The sequence below is a fragment of the Staurois parvus genome, unplaced genomic scaffold (genome assembly GCF_062004578.1).
Source record: "Staurois parvus isolate SC_StPar_1 unplaced genomic scaffold, SC_StPar_1.0 ptg003069l, whole genome shotgun sequence".
Classification (NCBI taxonomy): Eukaryota; Metazoa; Chordata; class Amphibia; order Anura; family Ranidae; genus Staurois; species Staurois parvus.
Genome location: NW_028320865.1, coordinates 72,864 through 93,979, shown reverse-complemented (window position 1 = coordinate 93,979; position 21,116 = coordinate 72,864). Strand labels below are relative to the sequence as shown.

Below are 21,116 nucleotides of genomic sequence, written 5' to 3'. Positions count from 1 at the left end.
CAGGCTACAACCAATTCATCTGGGGTCTTTGGGGGGGAAACAAACCCCTTCCATTGGTGGTCACCAGTGGTGGCCAGAATGCCACCCATACAGACAACTAACATGATAACTGGTGTCATGCTGCTGGTTTTGCCAAGTGGTATTGACCACCTTGGGTTGAATTTGTTTGCCAATCACCATCCAGGTCTCAAAAACGGACACAAATTCCAACAGACGCTCTTAAAGTTTGTCGAAAAACAAAGTCTGTTCTAGGGGCAACTCCATGTCAATGACCACTGAGGGGAGGGGGAAGGGTCAACTCTATATTTATGGCCATGGGGCAAGGGATGCAACTCCACACTAATGGCCATGAGGAGGAAACGCAACTCCATATTTATGAACATAGGGCACCAATGACGATGGTTTTGGAATAGGATGCCCAACAAGCTCACATAGTTGTGAGGGTCACAAACCTTTGGCCATGTAGCGTACATACATCCAGCTAACCGAAGAGACAGGCTTGGGTTGGCTTGCACTGATATTTGAGGTGCGGCACTGCGCGGTCACTGTACTGCACTGCTTTACCATCAAGTAAATGAGTGAATATTGCTGCCCCTCCCCCACACATATAATTACAAACTATACATAGAAGTAATCTCATGCTTGTAGGAATATTTATAGTACGCTGCTGCCTTTCCCGCACAGGCACATAGAGCGGGATTCCATCTAAGTTATCTCACTTACCCCACACAATGATATCGGCGGAGGCTTCATCGGCTCCACGGGAATTGGTGGCGGTGCAGGTGTAGGTGCCGATGTCGGAAATGTGAGCTGGGCTGATGAGAAGGCTTCCTGATTCCAACATGGTGAACCGCGGCAGCTGAACCGACCCGCTGGCCAAGATCCTCTCACCTGCGGGGCCAGGACAGAAAGCAATACAAATTTAACACGTTGAAACATTTGATCTCCCATTCCTCCAGAACTGGCCGAGGGGCATTGAGGGTCTCCTGAAACTCTTTTCATTAGTGGTGTAAAAAAAAGGGGCCGCCTTATCTAGAGCGGGGGAGGGGGGTCTCCAAACTTTATAAACAAAGGGTCAGATTACGGTCCTTCAGACCTTAGGGGTGCCGGACTGTGGTCAGTGAGAGTAGAAAATTCCCTGGGAGTAGGAGTGCCCCAGCATTGGTGTCAGTGGGAGGAATAGTGCCCCATCACTGGTGTCAGTGGGAGCAATAGTGATCCATCATTGGTGTCAGTGGGAGGAATAGTGCCCCATCATTGGTGTCAGTGGGAGGAATAGTGCCCCATCATTGGTATCAGTGGGATGAATAGTGCCCCAGCATTGGTGTCAGTGGGAGCAATAGTGATCCATCATTGGTGTCAGTGGGAGGAATAGTGCCCCATCATTGGTGTCAGTGGGAGGAATAGTGCCCCATCATTGGTGTCAGTGGGAGGAATAGTGCCCCATCATTGGTGTCAGTGGGAGGAATAGTGCCCCATCATTGGTGTCAGTGGGAGGAATAGTGCCCCATCATTAGTATCAGTGGGAGGAATAGTGCCCCATCATTGGTATTAGTGGGAGGAATAGAGCCCCATCATTGGTGTCAGTGGGAGGAATAGTGCCCCATCATTGGTATCAGTGGGAGGAATAGTGCCCAATCATTGGTGTCAGTGGGAGGAATAGTGCCCCGTCATTGGTGTCAGTGGGAGGAATAGTGCCCCGTCATTGGTGTCAGTGGGAGGAATAGCGTCCCGTCATTAGTGTCAGTGGGAGGAATAGTGCCCCGTCATTGGTGTCAGTGGGGGGAATAGTGCCCCATCATTGGTCTCTGTGTGAGGAATAGTGCCCCATCATTGGTGTCAGTGGGAGGAATAGTGTCCCATCATTGGTGTCAGTGGGAGGAATAGTGCCCCATCATTGGTATCAGTGGCAAAAATAGTGCCCCATCATTGGTGTCAGTGGGAGGAATAGTGCCCCATCATTGGTATCAGTGGAAGGAATAGTGCGCCATCATTGGTGTCAGTGGGAGGAATAGTGCCCCATCATTGGTGTCAGTGGGAGGAATAGTGCCCCATCATTGGTGTCAGTGGGAGGAATAGTGCCCCATCATTGGTGTCAGCGGGAGGAATAGTGCCCCATCATTGGTGTCAGTGGGAGGAATAGTGTCCCATCACTGGTGTCAGTGGGAGGAATAGTGCCCCATCATTGGTGTCAGTGGGAGGAATAGTGCCCCATCATTGGTGTCAGTGGGAGGAATAGTGCCCCATCATTGGTGTCAGTGGGAGGAATAGTGCCCCATCATTGGTATCAGTGGGAGGAATAGTGCCCCATCATTGGTGTCAGTGGGAGGAATAGTGCCCCATCATTGGTGTCAGTGGGAGGAATAGTGCCCCATCATTGGTGTCAGTGGGAGGAATAGTGCCCCATAATTATAAATTTAATGTATTTATTTTTTATTATTGTTAACATAATTCAGGTTTTGTTTGTTTCTATACAGGAGAAAAATAACAAAACAGGCAAACTAAATAGATTCCTGTGAATGAATAAACTACAAGTACTGCCTGACATGTCCTCCGGCTTTCACACAGAAATCCCATACAGGAGGTACGCCCTGAAAGCTGGAGGACATCTATTGATCGCGGGTGCCTTTCAGGCTCCTGCAGGAAAAAATAATAAATGCACTTCTTTTTTCAGCCAAAGTCCGTGCATTTATTATTGTATTCTGTGAAGGTGAATTTAGCCTTTAGTACAGCTTTAAAGTAAAAATGAAGTAGATACGGCTCTGTCTATCGTACAATATGTGCACCAGCTGCACTGATTCCTCAGTGATACGTAGAAGAATATTGACTGAGAAATGGCCATCGGTATTCTATATTGACATAAATGTATAAATGGATGGATATCGTATAATGTATAATATTTACAGTATATTAAAGAATAAATAAATAAATATATATATACACACACACATATACAGATATATATATATATATTTATTTATTTATTATATATATATATATTTATTATATATATATATATTATATATTTATTATTATATTTATATTAATTTATATTTTTTTAAAGCTTTTTTTTATTAAATACATTTATCATTCCTTTGTCCAATAGCCCCCCAACCCTATGCCTTGCTCTAACCCCCAAAATATAAAAACACTATATATATATATATATACACACACAAGTCACAAATATCCTCAGTACTCCACAACTAAATTAAATATATTTATAATTTGTACAGTATATGAATTATAAATGTATATTAAATAATTATTGGATTTAATGTTAATTTATATTTTTTTTTTTAGGAACGCAATGTATATTTGCTTCAATAACAAGCCCCCTAACTCCAACCATGACTCCTAAAAAATAAAAACTATATATATATATATATATTTATACAGTATTTATGAAGCGCCAATAGTTCGCTCAGCGCTGTACATTACAAAGGGGGACAGAACATGTGACAGAACAATACCAATACAATACAAAACATGAGGGGATTGAGGGCCCTGCTCCTTGGAGCTTACAATCTAGGAGGGAGGGGATGGTGGCACAGGAGGAGATAGCTGTGGGGGATGGAGTGGTAGGAGGAGTGGAGGAGGTCGGCAAGTTAGCAGGGGGTGGGGCAGGCTTCCCTGAAGAGATGGGTTTTCAGGTTGCGCCTAAAGGAGAGGAGAGTAGGTGATAATCTGATGGGTTGGGGCAGGGAGTTCCAGAGGATGGGTGACACCCTGGAGAAGTCCTGGAGGCGGGCATGGGAGGAGGAGACCAGGGAACTAGAGAGAAGGAGGTCTTGTGAGGAGCAGAGTGTGCGTGTTGGGCGGTACATTTATTACAGGTACTTATATACCACTGTCAATTTATGCAGTGCTTTACATATATATTGTACATTCACATCAGTCCCCGCCCCCGAGGAGCGTACAATCTAAGGTTCCTTAACTCACATTCATACATACATATACTAGGGCCAATTTAGACAGGAGCCAATTAGCCTACCAGCATGTCTTTGGAGTGTGGGAGGAAGCTGGGGTGCCCGGTGGAGACCTAGGCTGGCACAGGGAGAACATGCAAACTCCAGGCAGGTGGTGCCGTGGTTGGGATTCGAACCAACGACCCGAGTACTGCCAGGTGGAAGTGCTAACCACTTAGCCGCTGTGCTGCCCCATATATACACACTGTATATATATTTATACACTAACCACTAAATGTCCTCAATACACCCCAACCAAATTAAAAAATGACATGAGTAATTTAGCAATTTACAGTCAGGTCCATAAATATTGGGACATGGACACAATTCTAACATTTTTGGCTCTATACATCACCACAATGGATTTGAAATGAAACGAACAAGATGTGCTGTAACTGCAGACTGTCAGCTTTAATTTGAGGGTATTTACATCCAAATCAGGTGAGCGGTGTAGGAATTACAACAGTTTGCATATGTGCCTCCCACTTATTAAGGGACCAAAAGTAATGGGACAGAATAATAATCATAAATCAAACTTTCACTTTTTAATACTTGGTTGCAAATCCTTTGCAGTCAATTACAGCCTGAAGTGTGGAACGCATAGACATCAGCAGACGCTGGGTGTCATCCCTGGTGATGCTCTGCCAGGCCTTTACTACAACTGTCTTCAGTTCCTGCTTGTTCTTGGGGCATTTTCCCTTCAGTTTTGTCTTCAGCAAGTGAAATGCTCAATCGGATTCAGGTCAGGTGATGGACTTGGCCATTGCAGAACATTCCACTTCTTTGGTTGCTTTTGCAGTCTGCTTTGGGTCATTGTCCATCTGCACTGTGAAGCGTCCAATGAGTTGTGAAGCATTTGGCTGAATACACTGTTCAACAAATTTTTATTTTTTGCCAGTTTTGGAAACAAAAGGATCCATTTCTTAATGAATTTCACATTCTGAGTTCAAATATAACAATGAAATGTGTCAATTGGCTCTAGTTTTTCTGTAAACGGAAAGTTTTCTACTATAGGCGTAATGACTACATAATGCACAATAATTATATGGATAGATGTCTTTCCACAAATATAAAGCAAGTGATATTGATACATAACAAAGCCTAAATGGCAGAATATATTGCATAGGATTACCAAGAACAATTATAGCCATAAGCTAAGTTGAATCATTTTAATACTTAGGATTCTCACTAGTTTTGTCTTCAGTTTGTGTCGGTTTTGCTTCTCTTGGCTTTTCTCTTGTATTCGAGGAAAGGGCTATCTCTTACAACTGCACGTGACTACACGCTTCAGGTTCTTCCTCACTTGACTCAACCACGAAGGATTCTGGTGCTTTAGGAATTGGTAGCCCCTCTCCATGAGGAACTGGACGTATTGCCGATGGAATATTTGGATAGTGCACAGATAACTTTTTCTTCTTATTTAGCCCTTTTGTTGGAGGCACCATACAAAAGTAACAATTACTAACATGATCTGTTGGCTCTCTCCAAATCATTGGCACAGCGAAAGGCATAGATGCCTTTTTTCCATTCAACCATTGCTCCAGTGCCGTCCCACAAGAATTGCAGCATATATGTGGTGCCCAGCTCTTGTCCTGGTCTCCTATCTTGCAGCCAAAATACAAGTTGTAGGCTTTCTTAATCATTCCTGTTATTCTCCTTTTTTGTGAGATAAAAGTTATTTCACCGCAGATATAGCAGAAATTATCTGCTTTATTCACACAAGTTCGAGGCATTACTGAGTAGCCTATATAAGCAGAAAACAAAATGTAAAGACGAACTCCAATCAGCTACAGATACTGCAGCTTTTATGCCGTGAAGTGATGCAATTAAAGGCTAATATTGCATCATCTCAGTATACATGACATTTTCTATTGGTCACCAGTATCAATTGCGCAATATGCAGCTGAAGTTGCATCATAATTTTGAATGGCTTACGTCATTAGATGGGTGAATATATCATGGAAACTAGAGCCAATCAACATTTTTTAGGGTCATTTTTGTTTTCAGCACCCCAAAATTATGTAAGATTAGCTAATTTTATGCCCAAAACTTTTTACCTGTTGAACAGCGATATGAGCCGATAATATTCCCGAAACACTTCACAATTCATCCGGCTGCTTCTGTCAGCAGTCACATCATCAATAAATACAAGAGAAGCAGTTCCATTGGCAGCCATACATGCCCACGCCATGACACTACCACCACCATGATCACTGATGAGGTGGTATGCTGAGGACCATGAGCAGTTCCTTCTCCATACTCTTCTCTTCCCATCACTCTGGTACAAGTTGATGTCGGTCTCATCTGTCCATAGGATGTTGTTCCAGAACTGTGAAGGCTTTTTTACATGTCGTTTGGCAAACTCTAATCTGGCCTTCCTGTGTTTTGAGGCTCACCAATGGTTTCCATCTTGTGGTGAACCCTCTGTATTCACTCTGGTGAAGTCTTCTCTTGATTGGTGACTTTGACACACATACACCTACCTCCTGGAGAGTGTTCTTGATCTGGCCAACTGTTGTGAAGGGTGTTTTCTTCACCAGGGAAAGAATTCTTCGCTCATCCACCACAGTTGTTTTCCGTGGTCTTCCGGGTCTTTTGGTGTTGCTGAGCTCACCGGTGCGTTCCTTCTTTTTAAGAATGTTCCAAACTGTTGTTTTGGCCACGCCTAATGTTTTTGCTATCTCTCTGATGGGTTTGTTTTGTTTTTTCAGCCTAATGATGGCTTCACTGATAGTGACGGCTCTTTGGATCTCATCTTGAGAGTTGACAGCAACAGATTCCAAATGCAAATAGCACACTTGAAATGAACTCTGGACCTTTTATCTGCTCATTGTAATTGGGATAATGAGGGAATAACACACACCTGGCCATGGAACAGCTGAGAAGCCAATTGTCCCATTACTTTTGGTCCCTTAACAAGTGGGAGGCACATATGCAAACTATTGTAATTCCTACACCGTTCACCTGATTTGGATGTAAATACCCTCAAATTAAAGCTGACAGTGTGCAGTTAAAGCACATCTTGTTCGTTTCATTTCAAATCCATTGTGGTGTATAGAGCCAAAAATGTTAGAATTGTGTCCATGTCCCAATATTTATGGACCTGACTGTATATTTTTTTTTACAACCTATCAAAGCAATTTAGAGTATTTTAAAATATTACAGATATTTATGAAAATTTTTTTCCAGGGAAAAAAACCAGATGTAGGAACTCAACAGGGAACATTTTGTTGACTGATTTCCCAGAGAAAAAAAATTATGGATCTATACAGTGATAAAAATATACACACACACACCACAAATGTCCAAATTTAAAAATTAAGTAGGTTATGTAGCAATTTATATTTTTATTGATAACTTTTGTTTATTAAAGCAATTTCTAAAATTTGAAAATATAACAAATATTTATATTTACGACATTTTTTTTTCAGGGAAAAAAAAATCCACATGTAGGAACTCAACAGGGAACATTTTGTTGACTGGTTTTCCAAGAGAAACATATATATATATATATACACACATACACACGCCACAAATGTCTTCAGTACACCGTGGCCAAATTAAAAAAATTAAGTTCGTAATTTATCAGTTTATATATTTTTTTTTATAAATTCTTTTTATTAAAGCAATTTATAAAACTTCAAAATATAACAAACATTTATGATATTTATATATTTATGACATTATCACAAAAAAACACAACATGTGGGAACTCAACAGGGAACATTTTGTTGACTGATCTTCCAAGAGAAAAAAAAAATTATGGACAGATATATATATATATATATACACACGCCACAAATGTCTCCAGTACACCTTGGCCAAAATACAACTCAACAGGGAACATTTAGGGATATATGCAGTGATAAAAAAAAACCCCATATATATATATTTATTCACGCACACATATACACACACATGCCAAAAATGCCTTCAGCAAACCTGGCCAAATTAAAAATTTAAGTTGGTAATTTAGTCAGTTATAATTAATTTTTTTTTAGAACTTCTCTGTATTAAAGCAATTAATAATTGCCCTAACCCCAACCCTTAAAATATAAAAACACTATATATATATATATATATATATATACACACACAGTATATACATGTCCCAAATGTCCTCAGCACACCACAACCAAATAAAAAAATTAAGTTGGTCATTAAGCTATGTAGAACTTTTTTTTTTTTTTTTTTTTACTTTTTCTTTAATTGAAGCGATTTATCATATTTTACAATATTTATATATTTATAAAAAATTTTTTTCAGTCTGGAAGTTTAATCAAGACAAAAAAACTAAATAACACAACATGTAGGAACTCATCAGGGAACATTTAGTAAAATATAAAAACACTATATATACACACACACGTCCCAAATGTCCTCAGTACACCTCAACCAAAATGTAAAAAATTAAGTTGGTAATTTAGTCACGTAGAATTTTTTCTTTTTTACTTTTTTTTTTTTAAATGAAGCGATTTCTCATATTTTAAAATATTTGTGTATTTATTAAATTTTTTTCAGTTTGGAAGTTTAATCAGGACAAAAAAAGCTAAATAACACAACATGTAGGAACTCAACAGGGAACATTTTGTTGACGGATTTCCAAGAGAAAACCCCCCCCCCCATATATATATATATATATATATATATATATATATATATTCACGCACACACACACACACGCCACAAATGTCTTCAGTACACCTGGCCAAATTAAAAATGTAAGTTGGTAATTTAGTAATTTATGATTTTTTTTTTTTTTTAGAACTTCTCTTTATTAAAGCAATTAATAATCGCCCCAACCACAACCCAAAGCCTAATCCAAACCTTTAAAATATAAAAACACTATATATCCCAAATGTCCTCAGTACACCACAACCAAATAAAAAAATTAAGTTGGTCATTTAGCCACGTAGAATTTTTTTTTTTTAAACTTTTTTTTTAATTGAAGCGATTTATCATATTTTACAATATTTATATATTTATAAAAAAAATTTTTCATTTTGGAAGTTTAATGAAGACAAAAAAACTAAATAACACAACATGTAGGAACTCAACAGGGAACATTTTGTTGACTGATTTCCAAGAGAAACCCCCCCCATATATATATATATATATATATATATATATATATTCACGCACACATACACACACGCCACAAATGTCTTCAGTACACCTGGCCAAAATGTAAAAAATTAAGTTGGTAAATTTAGTCACGTAGAATTTTTTTTTTTTACTTTTTTTTTTTTAAATGAAGCGATTTATCATATTTTAAAATATTGGTATATTTATTAATTTTTTTTCAGTTTAGAAGTTTAATCAGGACAAAAAAAGCTAAATAACACAACATGTAGGAACTCAACAGGGAACATTTTGTTGACGAATTTCCAAGAGAAAACCCCCCCCCCATATATATATATATATATATATATATTCACGCACACATACACACACACGCCACAAATGTCTTCAGTACACCTGGCCAAATTAAAAATGTAAGTTGGTAATTTAGTAATTTATAATTTTTTTTTTTTTTTAGAACTTCTCTTTATTAAAGCAATTAATAATCGCCCCAACCCCAACCCAAAGCCTAATCCCAACCTTTAAAATATAAAAACACTATATATACACACACACGTCCCAAATGTCCTCAGTACACCGCAACCAAAATGTAAAAAATTAAGTTGGTAATTTAGTCACGTAGAATTATTTTTTTTTACTTTTTTTTTTTTTTAAATGAAGCAATTTATCATATTTTAAAATATTTGTATATTTATTAAATTTTTTTCAGTTTGGAAGTTTAATCAGGAACAAAAAAGCTAAATAACACAACATGTAGGAACTCAACAGGGAACATTTTGTCAACTGATTTCCAAGAGAGAAACCCCCCCCATATATATATATATATATATATATATATTCACGCACACATATATAAACGCCACAAATGCCTCCAGTACACCCGGCAAATTAAAAATTTAAGTTGGTAATTTATAATTTTTTTTAGAACTTCTCTTTATTAAAGCAATTAATAATCGCCCCAACCCAAAGCCTAATCCCAACCCTTAAAATATAAAAACACTATATATACATACACACGTCAAAAAAAAAAAGACTCTATAAGGCCCCCCCCCCCCCCAGTAGGACATTTTGGGACCCTCATCAGACCATGAATGGGACGGGACGGGTGAATCCGGGCGAATCGTCACCGAAATACATTTTAGGAAGCTCGCTCGCCGTCGCTCGGATCCTCCCCGCCCTACCGTCCCTCTAATGCCGTCTATGAAGGGTTAACGTTTTCCTATTAAGTCGGAAGACATAAAGATGTTCCAGTTGCCATGGCGTCCATTAAATAATCGCTCGCAGGTCATAAAACGTATGGATATGATAAAGTGGGTTAACCCTTCCCTTCCCGGACCACCGCCCCCCCCCCCCCCTCCATCGGGACCTTGGATTATCACACAGATAATTCCAAGAATAACCTCAGCATCCCGACTCTTAAAGGGCAACAACACCCCAGGAGCGAATGATGTTCTGCAAGGGACGGGGGGGGGGGGGGGACTACCGACCCCCTTCATTCAGGACAGTCATTTTGGGAGGGTGATGATGTCATTCTGCCGCCCTGTCTGTTCAGGTGAGGCATCAGGACTGCTCTAGGAGGTTAGGATCTCGGGAGTTAGGTGTCCCTTCCAATGACAAGAAGGAAATCTGGGGATACAACCGATGTGATGCAAACACCATACGCTGGTCCCCCCCCCCCCCCCCCCACACCTGCTCTCCTTCTTGCTGCAATAACAGCTGAACACAACGATCGATCGGTCGATCGATTAGGTTTTAGTTATCTACAAAGCCGCAGACCTCATTGACCGGACCGACTAAAGAATCGTTTCATCCCGCGCTGTGTGTGTCGCCCCCCATGTGAATATCGACCCGGGAAAAAAAGGGCCGCAGAGGTGACCCCTGGGGTGGGTATTGACGAGCGCCCACTACTATCGATCGTTATCACTTAACCCTTTCATTGCTGCTTCCGCTGATCTTTCGTTTAACCCCTCCCCCTCCAGAGGATTCCCCCTCCCCTTCCTGATGGGTAATTTTTTGCGATATGGCACAACAACTGCGCGGTCGTGCGACTCTGCACCCGAATTATATTTACGTCCTTTTTTTCCCACAAATAGATCTCTCTTTCGGTGGTATTGGATCACCTGTGCGATTTTTATTGTTTTGTGCCATAAATTAAAAAAAAAGACTGACAATTTTGAGAAAAAAAACTATATTTTGTACTTTTTGCTAATAAATGTGTCCAGTGAAAAAAAAATTTATAAATTAAATTTTGCCATAAATTTAGGCCAAAATGTATCCTGCTCCGTGTCTTCGGTAAAAAAAAAAAAATCCCGATACGTGTAAATCAATTGCTTTACGTGAAAGTTATAGCGTCTACAAATGGCGGTATAGATACTGGGATTTTATTTTTTAGTAATGGCGGCGATCAGCGACTTGTAATGGAACGGACATCCCCAGTGACACCAATACAGTGATCAGTGCTAATAAAAAGACCCAACACTGTACTAATGGCACTGGGCAGGAAGGGGTTAACATCTGGGGCCATCAAAGGGTTAACTGTGTGCTGTGTCACTATCCCCCACAGGAGAGAAATATATTTTAAATATGTTTAAAAACATTCTTCATATTTGAAATACTACAGTTTTGGCCAAATTCAATATATTTCAAAATATATTTCGGAAAAAAAAAAAAAAATATATATATATATATATACACTCAGGACCCCGCATTCACTGTATCCCCTCTCCCTGGACCCCACATTCACTGTATAGCCCCCTGGACCCCGCATTCACTGTATAGCCCCCCCGGACCCCGCATTCAATGTATCCGCTCTCCCCGGACCCCGCATTCAATGTATCCGCTCTCCCCGGACCCCGTATTCACTATATCCGCTCTCCCCGGACCCCGCATTCACTATATCCGCTCTCCCCGGACCCCGCATTCACTATATCCGCTCTCCCCGGACCCCGCATTCACTATATCCGCTCTCCCCGGACCCCGCATTCACTGTATCCGCTCTCCCCGGACCCCGCATTCACTGTATCCGCTCTCCCCGGACCCCGCATTCACTGTATCCGCTCTCCCCGGACCCCGCATTCACTGTATCCGCTCTCCCCGGACCCCCCATTCACTATATCCGCTCTCCCCGGACCCCGCATTCACTATATCCGCTCTCCCCGGACCCCGCATTCACTATATCCGCTCTCCCCGGACCCCGCATTCACTATATCCGCTCTCCCCGGACCCCGCATTCACTATATCCGCTCTCCCCGGACCCCGCATTCACTATATCCGCTCTCCCCGGACCCCGCATTCACTATATCCGCTCTCCCCGCACCCCGCATTCACTATATCCGCTCTCCCCGCACCCCGCATTCACTATATCCGCTCTCCCCGGACCCCGCATTCACTATATCCGCTCTCCCCGGACCCCGCATTCACTATATCCGCTCTCCCCGGACCCCGCATTCACTATATCCCCTCTCCCCGGACCCCGCATTCACTATATCCGCTCTCCCCGGACCCCGCATTCACTATATCCGCTCTCCCCGGACCCCGCATTCACTATAGCCGCTCTCCCCGGACCCCGCATTCACTATATCCGCTCTCCCCGGACCCCGCATTCACTATATCCGCTCTCCCCGGACCCCGCATTCACTATATCCGCTCTCCCCGGACCCCGCATTCACTATATCCGCTCTCCCCGGACCCCGCATTCACTATATCCCCTCTCCCCGGACCCCGCATTCACTATATCCGCTCTCCCCGGACCCCGCATTCACTATATCCCCTCTCCCCGGACCCCGCATTCACTATATCCGCTCTCCCCGGACCCCGCATTCACTATAGTCAATATATTGGGGGAAAAAAAACAGTTTCTGGTTATCGTATTTAAAGCGTTCATCCCGATGCTCCTCCATTATCCCGCGTCTGTCAGCCTGCTCTCTATATAAAGTGTCTGGTGCCAGTTCTATGTGATGAGGGGCGCAGCCGCTGTTTGGGTGGCCGGGTTGTGCGGAGATGAGACGCTCGCTGTACGATTTATATCGAGTCTCATGGGGCGGAGCTCGTCTTATCATTCACATGCAGGAGGAAGATGAGAGGTTAGCAGCGTGACAACACACTCACTGACTACACCTGGGAAGATCTGTATGGCGGGCAGAGATGGACGTGTCGTGGGCAGAGATGCATGCGCCGCGTGCAAGTGTCCCCCGCAGGGGTGGACTGACAACTCATGGGGCCCCCGGGCAATAGGGGATCATGGGGCCCCTGTTTCCTTGCCCAAACTCAAAAAAACCTATGAAAAAGGTACCAGGGGCATCTCATGGGGCCCCCTACTGACCCCGGGCAGTGACCGAGTTTCCAAATGGTCAGTCTGCTCCTGGTCCCCCGATGAGGGAGGCAGAGTGATTTAAAGGGAAACGTCAGGATACAATTGTAACAATCGAGATTCAATGGGTTATGTTTTCCCAGAGAGGAAGTACAGTACGTGAAGCACTTTGTCTCATCTTCCTATGTTCCGTCTAAGGCTAGCTGTGAGGTCGGGTAGAGCTCCTCCCCTCCAGCCATTACCTCCCGACAACACAGCTAGCAAGGAGATGGATGCATTGACAGACAACACTTTTCTTCATCTCCAAGCACTTGCCCAAGACAAGCTACTCATGAGGAACACAGAGAAATGGTACATGTGCACTTTGTCCCTTCTTCCTATGTTCCATCTAAGGCTAGCTACGAGGTCGGATAGAGCACCTCCCCTCCGGACACGAGCGCCCAACAACACAGCTAGCAAGGAGATGGATGCATTGACAGACAACACTTTTCTTCATCTCCAAGCACTTGTCCAAGACAAGCTCCTCATGAGGAATACAGAGAAAGGGGAACTTATCAGCTAATATATTGCAGGAAGGTGCATGGAGATCAATGAAAGTGTCCTCTGACAAAGTATTCGGCTCCTTGCTAGCTGCGTTGTTGGCCATCAGTGCAGGGAGAAGTTTTTAACAATGGGTTGTGTTCCCCCGAAGATGAAGTACATGTAGTACTTTGTCCCATCTTCCTATGTGCTGTCTAAGGCTAGCTGTGAGGTCAGATAGAGCAGCTCTCCTCTCACCAAGGGCGCCCAATAACACAGCTAGCAAGGAGATGGATGCATTGACAGACAGCACTCTTCTTCATCTCCAAGCACTTTTCCAAGACAAGCTCCTCATGAGGAATACAGAGAAAAGGGAACTTGTCAGCTAATATGTTCCAGGAAGGTGCATGGAGATCAAGAAAAGTGCCCTTTGACAAAGTATTCGGCTCCTTGCTAGCTGAGTTGTTGGCTGGCCATGCAGGGAGGAGTTTCTATCAATGGGTTGTGTTCTCCAGGAGATGAAGTACCTTGTCCCATCTTCCTTTGTGCTTAGGCAAGCTGTGAGGTCAGATAGAGCACCTCCCTTTTCTCCATGGCCTCCCGACAACATAGCTAGCAAGGAGATGGATGCACTTTTCTTCATCTCCAAGCACTTGCCCAAGCCAAGCTCCCCACGAGAAATGCAGAGAAAGGGGAACTTGTCAGCTAAGATGCTCCAGGAAGATGTATGGAGATAGAGAAAAGTGCCCTCTGTTAAAGAATTCGGCTCCTTGCTAGCTGCATCGTTGGTCGGCCGTGTTGGGAAGAGTTGTGCTGTGTCTTCACTTTAAGGGTTGGTCCACCCAAAATTCAAATTTCAGCTTTAGATGGAGTGATGGGGTTGGGGGGGGGTTTAAGGGGGGGTAGGCATGCCATATGCCAGCTGGACCTGAGGAAGGGCGATAAGCAGGTAATATATGCTGTCCCGGTATCCCAGGCTTACCTTTCTGCCAAGTGATAGCAGGTCGCGGGGCCCCTGAGGTTTCACACTGCAGTACCAGAGCTGTGCCATCTATCACCGTGCTGTCTAAGGGCCCCTTGGTGATGTTGGGAGCAATGCCTGCAATAAAGATGCATCAATGTGCAAGATCTCAAAGCTGAGGTTTAATCTGCATATATTTTGCCTTTCTCGATTCATCCCTCAACATCTTCCTGGTTTCATTACGCACCTTATTTGAGACCCAGTGGTGTCATCATGTAGGGGCAAGCAGGCTGTGAAAGAACACATCCCGGGATCCGTTTAGACCTGCTCCTCTCTGCTGAGCACTGGGAGCTGCATATTTTAGCTGTGCTATCTGATAATCAATAGAGCGCAATTATGCAACTGACCAGCAGATTACACAGTTAAAGTCTGCAGCACCCAGCGGTCAGCAGGGAGAAGCATGCTCACCTAAAGGGATCCTGGGGATGAGTTCTTTCATATAATGCATGCAGCAGGGTGCTGTGACGTTTACCCAGGCCCCAACCACCAAACTCGGAGCAAAAGACCATCATACTGACCCAGGGATGATGTCATCAGGTCTCAAAAGATTTGAAAAAATATTTTCAGCTGGAGGGTATATTGGGGGTAACAAGGGAAGATATATTTCTTTTTTTTTTTTCATTTTTTGCTGACTCATCTAGGAAAGAATGGTCAAATGATGAAAGTGAGGAAGCCCATATCACTCTCTCTGGAGATTTTGCCCCTCCTCAGCAGAGGCCTAGTTGGTCTCTATGGGGCTGGAGTAATAATTATGCCCACACCAGGCCAAATGCCCTGTGCCGTCTCTCTCTCACCCCTAGTGGATGACCATAGTATGACAAATAAAAAGACTAGGCTTCATAGCCGCACAAGGCAAGGCGACCCATGCTGACTATACAGAAATGCACCTCCGGGTCTCCCTACAATCCCAAGTTTTTTTTTTTTATATGTACTTACTGGTGACGGCCAGGTAAGTGGAGCTCTGGACCTCCCCCGCACTGTTGCGGGCGAAGCACTGGAACATTCCCGTGTCCTCAGGCATCAGCCCGCTGATCCGAAGGCTTCCCCCACTTACTATGCGAAACCTGGTTTCCCGACGGACATCGATGAGAGCGGCATCCTTGTACCAGGAGATGGAGGGCTGAGGAACACCTAAAAAAAGTCATTGCAAAAGAAATTCAAATCATTGCAACTGGATAAAGCTCGGCTCCACCCTAAAAGGACTATCCAGTCATCCCCATATGGAAGAAAAATAGATTTTGCTAAATATTCTTCCCAGATATATTGACATATATTTGAAATACTACAATTTTGGCCGTATTTAATATATTTAAAATAAATAAATAATATATATATATATACACACTGCATTTTAAAATGCGTTTTAACTACAAAATATATGAAAAATATTTAAAAAAATAAATTTCAAATTATTATTATTATTATACAGGATTTATATTTCAATTAAAATTTTTTTTTTAAAAATTATATATATATATATATATATATATATATATATATATACAGTCAGGTCCATAAATATTGGGACATGGACACAATTCTAACATTTTTGGCTCTATACACCACAATGGATTTGAAATGAAACAAACAAGATGTTCTTTAACTACAGACTGTCAGCTTTAATTTGAGGGTATTTACATCCAAATCAGGTGAACGGTGTAGGAATTACAACAGTTTGCATATGTGCCTCCCACTTGTTAAGGGACCAAAAGTAATGGGACAGAATAATAATCATAAATCAAACTTTCACTTTTTAATACTTGGTTACAAATCCTTTGCAGTCAATTACAGCCTGAAGTGTGGAACACATAGACATCACCAGACGCTGGGTGTCATCCCTGGTGATGCTCTGCCAGGCCTTTACTGCAACTGTCTTATATTCCTGCTTATTTTTGGGGTATTTTCCCTTCAGTTTTGTCTTCAGCAAGTGAAATGCTCAATCGGATTCAGGTCAGGTGATGGACTTGGCCATTGCAGAACATTCCACTTCTTTGGTTGCTTTTGCAGTCTGCTTTGGGTCATTGTCCATCTGCACTGTGAAGCGTCCAATGAGTTGTGAAGCATTTGGCTGAATATGAGCCGATAATATTCCCGAAACACTTCACAATTCATCCGGCTGCTTCTGTCAGCCGTCACATCATCAATAAATACAAGAGAAGCAGTTCCATTGGCAGCCATACATGCCCACGCCATGACACTACCACCACCATGATCACTGATGAGGTGGTATGCTGAGGACCATGAGCAGTTCCTTCTCCATACTCTTCTCTTCCCATCACTCTGGTACAAGTTGATGTCGGTCTCATCTGTCCATAGGATGTTGTTCCAGAACTGTGAAGGCTTTTTTACATGTCGTTTGGCAAACTCTAATCTGGCCTTCCTGTGTTTGAGGCTCACCAATGGTTTCCATCTTGTGGTGAACCCTCTGTATTCACTCTGGTGAAGTCTTCTCTTGATTGGTGACTTTGGCACACATACACCTACCTCCTGGAGAGTGTTCTTGATCTGGCCAACTGCTGTGAAGGGTGTTTTCTTCACCAGGGAAAGAATTCTTCGCTCATCCACCACAGTTGTTTTCCGTGGTCTTCCGGGTCTTTTGGTGTTGCTGAGCTCACCGGTGCATTCCTTCTTTTTAAGAATGTTCCAAACAATTGTGTTGGCCACGCCTAATGTTTTTGCTATCTCTCTGATGGGTTTGTTTTGTTCTTTCAGCCTAATGATGGCTTCACTGATAGTGACGGCTCTTTGGATCTCATCTTGAGAGTTGACAGCAACAGATTCCAAATGCAAATAGCACACTTGAAATGAACTCTGGACCTTTTATCTGCTCATTGTAATTGGGATAATGAGGGAATAACACACACCTGGCAATGGAACAGCTGAGAAGCCAATTGTCCCATTACTTTTGGTCCCTCAACAAGTGGGAGGCACATATGCAAACTGTTGTAATTCCTACACCGTTCACCTGATTTGGATGTAAATACCCTCAAATTAAAGCTGACAGTCTGCAGTTAAAGCACATCTTGTTCGTTTCATTTCAAATCCATTGTGGTGGAGTATAGAGCCAAAAATGTTAGAATTGTGTCCATGTCCCAATATTTATGGACCTGACTATATATATGCACATACATACATACATACATACACACACTGTATGTTGAGATGCGTTTTTATTACAAAATCGATGAAAAATATTTTTAAAAATACATTTTCAAATATACTGTAGGTCTTTAAAAATACAAATCTACATTTTTGGAATGCATTTACAAATATATGTAAAAATAGATGTTAAAATGACTTAATTAATATAGGGAGGTGAGGGGAAGAGGGAAGTAGCTGGGCCTGCACAGACTATGGACTGTGGACTATGTCTACATAATGTGGGTTAAAATCCAAGCACTGTTGCCTTAAAAACCCAACCAGGAGTCAGATTCTGCTCCATTTTACCCAACCACATGGAAGAAAAATATATTTGAAATACTACAATTTTGGCCATATTCAATATATATATATATACACTGTATGTTGAAATGTGTTTTTATTACAAAATATATGAAAAAGATTTTTAAAAATACATTTTCAAATATACTGTATTTCTTTAAAAATACATTTAATCTACATTTTTGGAACGCATTTACAGATATATGTAAAAATATGTTAAAAGGACTTTTTTTATATGTTAAAAAAATCTGAAGAATATATTTAAAAAAAAAAAAATTATATATATATATATACACACACACGCACACACATACATACACATATACATACATACACTCCATGTTGAAATGTGTTTTTTATATATTACAAACTGTATGAAAAATATTTGTAAAAAATACATTTTTATAAAATATATTCTGCTGGCTGAGTGGACAAAGGCAGCAAAATGTTCCAAGTCACTCCGAAGGTGCACAGTAGGGTTGAGGTCAGGGCTCTATGTAGGACACTCGTGTTCCTCTATACCAAGCTGGTCAAACCATGTCTTTATGGAGCTGGCTTTGTTCACAGAGGACAGTCATGGTGGAACAGAAAAGGGTTTTCGTCAAACTGTTACCACAAGGATGGAAGATAAATTGTCTACAATGTCTTTTAGTTAAGTTGGTTCCATCAAAAGGTACTTCTAATACTATGGCATGTCCCTGTGTACAAGATCAGCTCCACAAAGACAAGGTTTGACCAGTTTGGTGTGAAAGAACGTGAGTGTCCTGACAGAGCCCTGACCTCAACTCTACTGAACACCTTTGGGTTGAATTGGAATACAGTTGTGAGCCAGGTCTTCTCACCCAACATCAATACCTGACTTCACAAATGCTCTGCTGGCTGAATGGACAAAGGCAATACAATGTTCCAAGTCATCCCAAAGGTGTTCAGTAGGGTTGAGATCAGGGTTCTGTGGAGGACACTCGAGTTTCTCCACACCAGTCTGGTCAAACCATGCCTTTATGGAGTTGGCTTTGTACACAGGGGCACAATCATGGTGGAACAGAAAAGTGTCTTCACCATAACCACAAGGTTGGAAGAGCACAATTTTCTACAATGTCTTTGTATGATGGAGTATTACCAGGATCCTTCACTGGAGACACCTAAACTCCATTATTTGGCCATATAGATAGCTCTGCTGGCCAGGTGTCCACCAACTCTTTGCCATATTGTATCTAAGAATTCTGCCAAGTAACTCAGCCCACCAGACTCCGCCTATAACTGAAATGTCAATTTTAGGCAGACTTACCCTTTAAGATACTAATCATGAGGCCCCCGTGCTTTTTGCATTCTATATTCTCTGCCGCAACCCTTCTGCTGGTAATATATGTTCATTGTCAGTAATAATCAGGAGTAGCACAATTAGGCTGGTGGTGTACGTATAATTACTACTAGAAAAGGGCACCGCAGCCCCTCCAGCATTAGGAGAAATAAATGACTAGTACGGGAAGGAATGGAGAGATGATTTAATATGCCGTGTTATGTTAAGCACCCAGGAGACGCTACTTGTTAGATACTGTGTGGATTTTTAGTGTCCTCTGGCTTTTTTCCCTCCTAATTCCTCCTGACTCGTATACCGTCTCCTTCGTGGGAATTCTAATTACTGTGTGCTTGCTCCGGGTGTCATGGTCAGGAGTGTCTGAAATAAGAACTGTCTGTGCTGCTTGTGGTCCCTGTTGGCTGCTGTCGGAAGGAAGAAAAGTTTCATTGGGAGTTTCATTCGCTGCTTTGCCAATTATATCTCAAAGAGAACCTGTCTCCAGGCAGTGCAGCCCAATCACAATCCTCCCATAACATGTGCGTCTAATGTATTTTATGCCCATTATTTGCCTTCCTTGCGTAGATTTGCAAAAGGACTAATAAGGTTGCTGGGTGCCGCCATCTTGGATGTGATGTCAGCAGTTGTCACTTCTCTCCTGGTCACTAAGTAAAAAGTAATATAGGGAGGTGAGGGGACGAGAGAAGTAGCTGGGCCTGCTCAGACGTTCTCAAAGGCTCCTGGAAGAGGGACTTCCAATGGTGACAACAGTGGACTATGTCTGCATAATGTGGGTTAAAATCCAAGCATTGTCACTTTAAAAACCCAACCAGGAGTCATATTCTGCTCCATCTTACCCAACCACATGGAAGAAAAATATATTTGAAATACTACAATTTTGGCCATATTCAATATATTTCAAAATATATTTCAATCAAAAAAAAAAAAAAATATATATATATACTGTATATATATATATATATATATATATATATATATATATATATATATACACAGTAACTGTGTGCTGAAGACACTCACATTCTTTCGCACCAAACTGGTTAGACCATGTCTTTGTGGAGCTGCTCTTGTACACAGGGACATGCCATAGTATTAAAAGTACCTTTTGATGGAACCAACTTAACTAAAAGACACTGTAGACAATTTATCTTCCAACCTTGTAGTTACAGTTTGGCAAAAACCCTTTTCTGTTCCACCATGACTGTGCCCCTGTGTACAAAGCCAGGTCCATAAAGACATGGTTTGGCCAGCTTGGTATGGAGGAACTCAAGTGTCCTGCACAGAGCCCTGACCTCAACCCTACTGAACACCTTTGGGATGACTTGGAACATTTTACTGCCTTTGTGAAGTCAGGTATTGGTGTTGGGTGAGAAGACCTGGATCACAATTCATCCCAAAGGTGTTCAGTAGAGTTGAGGTCAGGGCTCTGTCAGGACACTCACACTCTTTCACACCAAA

General features: G+C 41.9%; 1 protein-coding gene across 1 annotated transcript in view; it reads right to left on the bottom strand.

Moving 5' to 3' along the window:
• Nucleotides 1-678: 678 nt before the first annotated feature.
• The window catches only part of LOC149428638 (protein sidekick-2-like), a 61,790-nt gene continuing 41,352 nt past the window's right edge, over nucleotides 679-21,116 (bottom strand). The window contains exons 6-8 of the mRNA XM_089667168.1: nucleotides 15,836-16,030; nucleotides 14,861-14,977; nucleotides 679-891 (exon numbers count right to left, since the gene is read on the bottom strand). Coding sequence (XP_089523294.1) covers nucleotides 716-891; nucleotides 14,861-14,977; nucleotides 15,836-16,030 — 488 coding nt within the window. The 3' untranslated portion in view covers nucleotides 679-715. The remainder of the gene's footprint in view (nucleotides 892-14,860; nucleotides 14,978-15,835; nucleotides 16,031-21,116) is intronic.